The sequence below is a fragment of the Phalacrocorax carbo genome, chromosome 3, assembly GCF_963921805.1.
Source record: "Phalacrocorax carbo chromosome 3, bPhaCar2.1, whole genome shotgun sequence".
Classification (NCBI taxonomy): Eukaryota; Metazoa; Chordata; class Aves; order Suliformes; family Phalacrocoracidae; genus Phalacrocorax; species Phalacrocorax carbo.
The window spans coordinates 79671382-79681787 of NC_087515.1; the positions used below are offsets into that span (position 1 = coordinate 79671382).

The window sequence follows — 10406 nt, forward strand, 5'->3', positions numbered from 1 at the left end:
TGTATTATTTTTATCCAGCGTATTCCTTTTCATTTATGTCGTTTTCTAGATGCCATTTTTTCTAGTTAGTGGCCATAAAAGCCTGTGACGTGGGCAGACCACCCGCTTACTCCATTTCCTGATCTGTTCCATGATGGGGCTGTGGCCCCCACTGAGCATTTTTCTTTCATTTACAATTTGGAAAGAAGAACTTTGATTCTCACAGGAAGGGAAGAGCTGTTCTGGAGAATACGACAAGTTCTTTTGCTACTTCTCCCCTTGCTCCCCCCTCCCCCCAAAGAATAGAACAAACCTGTTTGTTTTTTTTTAACTAGGTTTTCCTTATCTTCTTTCTAAAAATTTAGCGTGATGTCCCAGTCAAAGAATGGGCAAAATCACCATGTATCCAATCACACTAAAATTTGTGTTAATAGAAGCAAAATAAATTGCGATTGCTGAAGTTTGGAGAAAGATGAGCTAATTAATATCTCCCTGCCCAAACAAATGTCAAGTAATCATTCTCAGTTTCCTTCACGAATTTCATTATGGCAAAACAACTGTTTCTCATTGTTTCCAGAGGCATTTTGTGGCGTTGTGCATTAGTGCTCACTTCTCTGGGAGGCAAAACATTCCTTTAATTGTTGCACTTTCGGGAGCGTGCCACTTTGGTTCGTTCGTAAGGTGGTGCGTTAGCAATGTTTCCTGTGAAAAGAAAATCCCGAGGTACCTGTCAGCAGTAGGAACAAGTCGCTCAATAGGATCACATCTTACATTTGAGATTTGATCCCTTGTATAAAAACCTAGGAGTTTATGTCACGTGATGCTGCCCCGTGTCTCTCTTGCTCCCTATCTCTCCTTGCTCCAAGGATTAAAAAAACCTGGGGCCTCCTTGAAGTGCCTGTCTATATGTGAAATGAATACTCAAGTGCTGAAAACTGAAGAATTTTTTAGCTTCAGCAGTACTCAGAGGTGCATGGCTTCCCCACATCCCCCTCCTGCATTCCTTTCCCCATGCCTGCCGTCGTAGCATGACCACTGGCTGGCACAGGCTGTTGAGCAGTGTAATTCGGTAGGTGCTGAAGGTGGACAGTCCTGTTCTGACACGACATTACAGAAGAAAACCAACCCTAGTGAACACACACACAAAAAAACCCAAACCCAAAATAAAACCCAGAAACACTTTGGTGCTTTCTGTTCTATGGGAAAAAGAATTGCCTGTTATTTTGGGGGGGCCAGAGGAGGCAAAGTATAAGCCCTTTTTCTCTATGTTGATCTGTAGGCAGCAGAACTCGGAACTTATCCAGGAGTGTTGGTACGTGCCTGCTTTAGTTGACCAGGCTGACTTCTGCCAGACCTGAGCCCAGCTCCTGCGTGACCAATTCCCTGCTGTTCCTTCACAGGATCCTCCCATGCCCTGCTCCGTGACGCAGCCTGGCCCACATGCAGCAGATGCTGCAGCATGTAACATTGCTCCTGCAGCAGGTGAAACACACAAAGCTGTCAGATAATGTGGCGTGCTGTGCCAGTGACAGCTGGGGCCTGTGCCCACAACCTGACGGTGCCTGCCTCTTACAGGACCAGACAAAGCCTTCTGGATCAGGTCATCCCTCTGTGCGAGGGCAGCTATGCTGGCCTTTCTGGGCTCCGTGCCTGACAGCCAGCACAAGGTTGGATTCATCTCTGGTTAAGGCAGAGGTGGCCTGGACAGCATAGTCACCTGGGCAGCCTCCACTGAACTTGTCAGTCACTTCTCAAAGCCACCCAAACCTCTCTTTAGGATCTCTCAGCACTTCCTCTCCAAGGAAGCCCCTTCATATATATCCTCCACCACGCAGACTAAGAATGGCAGATGCCCATGTCCTGGAGCAGGAAATTCATTACAGCAATGACAGAAGGGCAGAAGCAGTGATCATTTACCCAGTTCTCTGTCCATACCCTGAACTCTGAGCAGGAGGAAGAGCATTTGTGTGTCTCCCACCACCCTGTACTCAGTAGCACCAGAGATGTGGTAGTTGACTGGTGGCAGATTATCTGTTTTGGGAGGATTTTTAAAACTTCTGTATGACCACTTCTTACTACTTCGCCATGCCATCTGACCAGACACTTGACCATGTTATCGGATGGCCTCCATCACCTTAAATTCACAGCTGATGAAGGGAAGCTGCACATTTATGATGTGCTTTACATACACAGAGCCTATGTGAGCCTACCTAGTCTAAAAGCCCCCTGAAGGCCCAGTAAAAGCCATGGCTGTGATGTGCCTGTGCCAACACCTCCCAGAACACATGCTGGCTCTGCTTGCCTGCCGCTCGTGTCAGTCATTAACCAAGCCTTGCCTTTCTTTAGCTCTCTGTCCAAATATTTCAAGGCTGCAGAAACAAGCACAACCTGCTCAACAATGCCAGGCCCCAGTAAGAGGGTCTGATCTATAGAGAAGCTTATCCAGGACAGATCAATGTAGCCAAGTGGAACAGCTAATAATCTTCCTGCTGTCATAGTTTTCCTCTTACATCACCCTGGCTGTGACTGAAGCTTTCTTTTCTGAAGCCAATGAGTACAGTTCTCTCTCCAACCATTTCGGTCCTGAATCCACAGAGGCTGCTCTCACCCATCACGAGACTCCTTAGGGAGTCTGCCTTTCTTTTCCTTTACCTTGCTGCCACCGCCAGTGGATCAACACTTAAAACCTATGAAAGCCTGTTTCCACCTTTGTCTGTGAGTGAAGACCTGTTTTTTGGTGGCATGCATAGAATCATAGACTCAGAATAGTTTGGGATGGAGGGAACCTTAAAGAGCATCTAGTTTCAACCACCCTGCCATGGGCAGGGATACCTTCCACTAGGCCAGGCTCGTCAAAGCCCCATCTAACCTGGCCTTGAACACTTCCAGGGATAGGGCATCCACATCCTCTGTGCAACCTGTTCCAGTGCCTCACCACTCTCATTGTAAAAAATTTCTTCCTTGTGTCCAATCTAAATCTACCCTTTTTCAGTTTAAAACCATTGGCCCTTGGTCCGTCACTACTAGCCTTGGTAGAAATTCTGTCTCCGTCATCATTAGGAGAGAGCCAGGTCTTTATTGCAAGCTCTTGTCTACTTTACTTCCCAACAGGCTTTTCCAGAAGATCAAACCTAAGGTTTTGGCCTAATGTTGTATTCATATCCTGCGCAACTCCACAAATTACCCTGCCTGCGCTCCTTCTTACACCAACGGCTTTCAGGGATGCAACTTCCCTGCCCATCCTGGATGCCAGGCAGGTGTTGGGTTTTTTTGTTGCTCTTGGTTTTAACTTAGGCAGAACAAACCCTTTCAGAAAGTTCATTTCTTCACGTCTGTACATTGTCTATCACCAAGCCCCAAAGCATTCCTGAGGTGGGGGTCCTACTCTGGCCCTGTAAGCACTGGTGTGTAAGCTACTATTGCTGGAGGTCGCAGGCAGCATGACTGTACATACTGATAAGCACTTGACAGGTAACGAAGGGTTGCTGCCCAACAACTGGAGCTCACTGACATATAACTCGTAACACATCTTTCTCCTCATTTCTCTCGGCATCCCTGGAGATTGAGGGAGCCACTCAGAATAGCAATGGTAAGCAGAACTGGGGAACAAAGGATGCATCTCATCACTTTATTTCCATAGTACTTGGTGCAAGCTCCAACAAACAGAGCGGAGACAGCAATGCCTGCAGCGAAAGTACAGCCTGCCATGCTCCTCTGGGTGCTTGCTATGCTGAATCCCTTCACTTCTGCAGGGTAAGGATCACCCAAATCCCCTAGGAAAGCTTTCCAGGATCATGTCTTCTTAAGAACCAATATTTTAAAAGGTCACTATGCCTCTAAACCATTAACTAGACATTTACCTGCACCTTTAAACATCTACACAATCATAAAAAAATGCCCTAAGCAGCACAGATTTGTAGCTATGCCTGAAGCAAGCTAGAAATTATTTTAAATACCACACTCAGCAGACACCACTTCTGAGGCGACGGTCTGCAGCAGGTACAGCCTGCTCAAACAGTCATCGAGTAGCTGTTGGCAGCTGAGCCCAACAGTTCCCATGGGCTCCTAACCCAGTGAGCACCATTGCTTCCTCTCACCTCAGAGACATTTCTGCAGTGAAAATCCAGTCATGACTTTACCAGAGCCTTTATGGGTACCTGATAGTCTGATGCTTAACCAGAGCACTAGGTTTGTTTTGTGAGCAACAGTTTCTTGTCTGCCCATTTAGATTTCAGGAAAATCAAAGAAAAAGTTATATTGAATATGCTCCTGCTGCCTATTCTGGGCTACCTTCTTCCCTCTGGGCTCTCCAGATGGGTAGGCAGCAGACCGTGGACCGGATGAACAGTAGCCACCTGCTCCTACTGGCCAGCTTTCCTGTAGACACATACCTGCATGTGGCTGTCTAAACATACATAGAATAAAAATTCTGACAGCACGACAGTTCATCCAACAAGCTGCTTGTGTTGAGGAACCAAGGGAATGGCAGGAATATGTGCCATGGGAGGTTTAGGCAGGATATTAGGAAAAGGTTCTTCACCCAGAGGGTGGTGGAGTACTGGGACAGGCTCCCCAGGGAGGCAGTCACAGCGCCAAGCCTGACGCTATTCAAGAAGCACTTGGCCAACACCCTCGGAGACATGGTGTGAATTTGGGGTTGTCTTGTGCAGGGCCAGGAGTCGGGCTCGATGAGCCTTGTGGGTCCCTTCCAACTCAGGGCATTCTATGATTATATGTTCAACACTACAAGTGCGAGTGGTGACTCCTGAGATGCCCAAGTGATGGTATTTTCCTGTAGCAATACAGACATGAGCTTTTCATCACAGTATGGTCTGACCTTTGCTCAGATCTTTACACTCTTTACACCACCTGAGTACTTAATATTCTCTTAAATGCCACCCTGAAACGACTATGTGACAAACTGAAGTTTCGTTGTCCTCTGCACGGTTACTTAAACAGTAAAAATCAGCAGTACTACACGCATCTCCTCTCTGATCTGCCTTCTCCATCAGAGCACAGCATCACTGTCATGATTCATTCTCTGTCACCGTGAAGTTTCCTGCTTAGAAATATGCAGCTGCAATTGGTATCCTTCTCCATTCTTGGCCTAGCAGCAGTGTATATAAGCACAGAGTTGGTATTGTTAACCAAGATCAAACCAATAATGAAAAAGGAAGCAATTTTACATAACTGGGGGCTTTATCCCTATTATCCCTAACTATTTCATGAACCTATAGAGTTAAAACTAAGAAAGCAGTTCTGCTTGTTCTGATGTCAGCTTTAATGTAACCTTTCTGATTAACAAAATTAGACGGCAATTAAACAGTGATGAAATTAGTATTTATTGGTTCATTATTTATAACATCTGTAGGGAAACTGCCTGGAAATGTAAGGGCTCGATCTTTTATCCCACAGTACCATGAAACAAAACTAACAGCAAAAAGGGACAGGCTTATTGCGTGAATATTGATGTACACAGCAGGGGGAGGTAACTTTCTGACACAAACCCTTAAAAAAAGGGTACTGTAATTTTGTTTAACCAAAATTCGTATTTAACAACAAAAATGGTTTGCAGAAATCTTACGCTGCCACATGCAACCCCCTGTTACTTAAGTACATCCTGTTTGGGCACTTTTAAGTTTTTCCAACGCCTCAAAATTACTTTGTACTTTTCACTTTCAATTTTGTCAGATACTTTTTTTAAGACTACCCGCATAACAACAGCGGTTCCTGTTTCTTTATCTTCACCTACTATGAGATCCAGCGTGTCACCAACTTTCACCTGGAAACAGAAAGAGAAGATGAGTAATTATAAACATTCCCTGGGGAAAACAAATCCCTGCAGTCCATGTACAATTTTATTTTTGTTCCTTTCTTTCCATTTAATATTATTTTCTGACAGGAGAGGAGGAAGGCAGGCAATACTAGACCCGTTACAGATCCTCCAGCTATGAACTTCTAGGAAAGCCCTGGCAATAAGCAATTAAATGTCTCATGACCTTCTCCGCCAAGAGCTTTACCCTTCCCGTTCCACAACTGACACCCAACTCTGTGAAAAAGGTGTAACATAGTATATTTTTTCCCCTGAAGGGTGTTTCCTGCCAATCTTTTCCTATCAACACATAAAGAAAAGAGCAAAATGCAAAGTCCTCCCTCCTGCCTCTGAAACAGTTTAAAGCGTTTTAAAGAACAAAGTGCTGGTTAACTGCTTGTGCTCCTTCCAAAAGTCCCAAAACTTCAGGGGATCGGGAATTAAAATTTCTCATCTTACTGCCTTTTGATGACAGTAACCACCACCCTGGATCACCCTCACATAAAGGGTGGGTAGAATTCTGTTTGTCACCATGCTGGTGAGCTCTGTTGTGAACGAGCATGGCCTGCAACCCCTCTGGCTCTTCTCCTGACTGTGCTCCTGGGTGCTCTGTTACAGGTACAGTAACCTGTCCTGAGCTACCCCAGTTTCAATCCCTTTCTATCATCACATTTTCTCTTTTTCTTTAATCATATGCCTGCTCCACCATGACTTAATCATTTCTACTCCATCAATCTCACACCTAACAGCACTTCCTTCAGCAGCTTACAAAGTTCTGTCCTTGCCACCATCTGCCTTCTCCTGACTTTCAGCCTTAATTTTTACTCTCTAATACCCCCAGTCTCCTGCCTGCCTTAGGGAATGTTGCCTTACCCAGGGAGCTGGTCACGGACAGAAAGCTGGAAGGGGTGTTAGCAGTACTATTCATTCACCTTTGCAGAGCGATTTAGTAGTTAGCTCTTCTGACCCAAGTAAGAGGAGGGAGAAGAAGAGGTCATGCCTTAGTTATTTTCTTGTAGTGTATTAAAAGATTTAAATTTTAAAAAGTCTTACAGTTCTACTTTTCTTCCATAGTTTTTCTCCATTCAGCCTGAGTTCATTATTGTAGAATGCATCTTCTACTTTACTGAAGAAAAACAAGGTTTTATTGCATTTACAGTGTGCAGCAGACCAAATGCAATTGTTTCTTTGCAGATACACAAGAACAGCATTCATGTGCAAGGCACATTTCCACAACTCTAATTTGCGCATAAAGGATACCTTTATTCCAGGTCAGGACAGACTTGAACTGGAAGTAAAGAAAAAGTCTTTCATGGATATTAAGTGAAATAATAGAGTATAGTCACTCTGTGCCACAGGTGCAAGCAATTAAAAGCTGCTTCTAAACACCTGTCTCCTGGATACCAAGGAATAATGTCCCCTTTCCCAGTGTCCAGTTCAATATTTTTTAAGTGATCAAGTTATAATAATATTCTGTTCTAACAACACTGCAGTATAAGGCTTCTGTAGGCTGCATTAGATCAAACACTGCGATATATTTGTAGAGTATTTACCTGGTTGACCTAGTTTGTTAGGTTTATACCTACCCTCACCTATTTCTACAGCCATTAAGCGGCATATTCTTTTACTCCCTCAATCTCAAATTAGATCTTTTTGTATTACTTAGTATAGTATTTTGTGTTTTTCTCACTTTAAATAAATAGTAATTGCTAGAAAATTCATCCTCAGCAATTTTGGAAATACTGCAGACAGCAAAAAGCAGAAAACTGGCTATTTTAGGGGAGATAAGGTAAAAAAACCACTACACCCATATATCCAAAATGTATTTTTAGACAGTCAAAACAGCTACACCAAAAAAAACCACAACCCAAATCCTGAGTTATTCCAGCAACAAAAGTTTATCAAAGCTAAAATTTTAGATAAATTATATCTTTCTCATCAGCAGGTTTTTTCTTCCATACTTACTTTCTTGCAACGTCTAGACCAGCTTTCATGATCACATCGTATCGAAGAGACTGCACTACTTTTTCAAGATCCTTGTAATCTTTTACTACGTCAGAATCATTTTCGAATTCATCTTCCAAATTACTTTCCTCTTCTTTTTCATCCTCTTCTTCCTCTTCTTGTATGGTTTGTCTGTTCCTTTTAGAGCTTTTGTTACTTTTGTTCCGCAGAGAAAGTACTGAGAAATACTCTGGAGAAAGTCTTAGTGCACTGAGTTTTACCGGGGAAAAGCTGAAACATCTTCTATAGTTTACTGTGTTTGCTTGACAGCTACAGAATACGCTTCTCCTCCAAGAGAGATACAGTTTATTGGAGGGGAATTTCTCCCACAGTCCAAACCAGGCATTTAGTTTTCTAAAAGAAGTGACGGGGAGTCTGAAGCCAGTCATAGCATACCCTAAAATAAAATAAACATTTGTATGTAAAAACGAGCAACTGCTTTGACTATTTGAAGGATTTCTCCAGGTAGGGCATAATAGTTACTACAAAAAGGTGATTATCTAGAGTAACACATTGTCTAAAAGCACAAGGCTATACCAGCTTTATGATCTGCCTTTCTCACACACTGTCCACCGTTACAAAGACCTAAAACACCAGATGAAAAACAAACATGAAAAACCCCAGTGAAATACTCCATTCATAATTCCTTTTCTGGTGTTTCATATTAACTGTCCAAACAGATTTGTGGCATCTTCCTCCCTACATCTGATGTACAATTCACGAAAGACACAGAAACAAAGTTAACTATGCAATAAAAAGCATAGGGAGACCTACATTTAACATGACTTATTCTCAATAAAAGCAACTTGCTCAATACTGCAAGCAAGTAAACCCAGAAGAGTCGAAAGCTGCTTAACTTCAGTCTCTGCTCAGACCACAACACTCCTGCATGGCAGAATGTGGCACAACGTTCCCCCGTTTCTCGGAATGGTGAATAGTGTCATGGTGGAGTTCAGGAGAAATAACGGTGCTCTTTGCACTGCAGCAGGACTGACGCCAGCAACAAGAGTCTCGTGTGCGAGCTCCCCAGTACTGCTCCCTTCTGGAGCCATCTCTGACCTGGGACAAGTAGGTAGAAACACCCCCAAAATCCCCCAGATGTCTTTCAATACTCGTAGAAATTGATTTACAGTCCTTCCTAGCTAGGTGGAGCACTGGCTTTTATTATGGCCTTAGACATGTAGAAACACGTGTTTACTTCATGAGGCTGGAGTTTGTTTTCTCTGCACCCAGGTGAACTCTGCTGAAATCTAAATAAGGGGTTTGTTTTTGGGTTTGAGTTTTTTTTCCTTTTTTTTTTTTCCTTTATTTAAACACTTGAACTTAAAATACATGACCTATAGTTTAATTTTAGGACAGTGCAATCCTCATGTAAGACCTCTCCTCAGTTTGGGGGCAAATTCCTCGAACAGTTATTTGAATGTTTAAACAATTATTATTGCTTATTTTTAGCCCTCGACCGTACTTAGTTGTCCGCGGGCCAGCGGGTACACCCGGCGGCCGGACAGCCCCCGCCGGGAGGCCAACAGAGCGCCCCGAGTCCGAAGGGCGGCCTCTCCTCCTCAGGAAACCTTGAGGCGGGCTCAGATTCGCCCACCCGCCGCGGGGAGACCCGTGGGCACGCTGCCGAGGCTGGGAGCCCGCCGGGAAGCGGGCAGCCAGGACAACGCCCGCTGTCGCGGCGTGCAGCGGGGCTCGCAGCCGCCCCGGGGCCGGTGTCCGACCCGCCCTGCCCTCAGGGCCCCGGTGGCGAACCGGCTGCGGGCGGAGGAGCCCCGGCTCCCCCGTCCGCCGCCCCCAGCGGAGGCCGCGGCAGCAGGCCTGCCCGCCGCTCCCCCAGCCCCGCCGCCCGCCCAGCTCCCCCGGCCCCGCCACCCTGGGGCCGCGGCGGGGCCCGCCCTTCCCCGCTCCTGACAGAGGGGAGACCCGGCCAGGCCAGGCCCGGGCCGCGGCCCAGGCGCGGTTACCTAGGTCCTGCCGCCGCCTCGGGCCCGGGCCTGTCGCCGCCGTCCCCGCGCCGCCGCTCGAAGGCCGGAGGCGGAGCCGCCTCAGCCCGGGCTCGGCGCCCTCTGCCGGGGCCGGGGCCCGGCGGACCGGCTCCGGAGCGGGGCGGGCTCCGCGCCCCGGGGCGGGAAGGTGACGGCGAGGAGCGGAGTGGCCTCTCCCCTCTCCTCCCCCGGTCCCCGCCGGCTTGGGAGCGGCGGAGGGCGGCGGGCTGCAGCGGGCACCCGGCCGCCGCCCCCTACTCAGCTCCGGGAGGACCTCCCCGCCGCCGGTCTCCCGTTTCACCGAGATTTGTCGAAGCTGTTTCCCGTTGTCATAATTTTCCCCGTCGTTATTTTTTTCCAGTGTGTGCTTTTCCAGCGTACGCTGGTTTGCGGGAGGTGAGGTTTGCCTCCGGGGGTGTCACCCGCCGGCGGCGAGCCCCGCCGGGCAGGGCTTTACCTCCTTCACGGCCCTTTGGGATCTCCAAATCACACGGTCAAAGCACTCGGCAGGGATTATGTTAATACTTTTCATACCGTTTTGATTTTCCGGACTTCTGATTTTCCCTTCGCAATACTTGCTGAAGTATTTTGCCTCTTTCAGCCCAAGCCACCTGGGCATCAGT

At 46.6% G+C, this 10406-nt stretch overlaps 1 protein-coding gene across 1 annotated transcript; it reads right to left on the reverse strand.

The window, feature by feature from the left end:
* Positions 1–5297: 5297 nt before the first annotated feature.
* MTRES1 (mitochondrial transcription rescue factor 1) lies at positions 5298–9922 on the reverse strand. The gene is made up of 4 exons (XM_064447519.1): positions 9763–9922; positions 7757–8192; positions 6845–6917; positions 5298–5761 (listed from the first exon to the last, which is right to left on the reverse strand). The coding sequence occupies exons 2-4, from the start codon at positions 8182–8184 to the stop codon at positions 5585–5587; spliced, it is 678 nt and encodes a 225-aa protein (XP_064303589.1). The 5' UTR covers positions 8185–8192; positions 9763–9922; the 3' UTR covers positions 5298–5584.
* Positions 9923–10406: the final 484 nt, after the last annotated feature.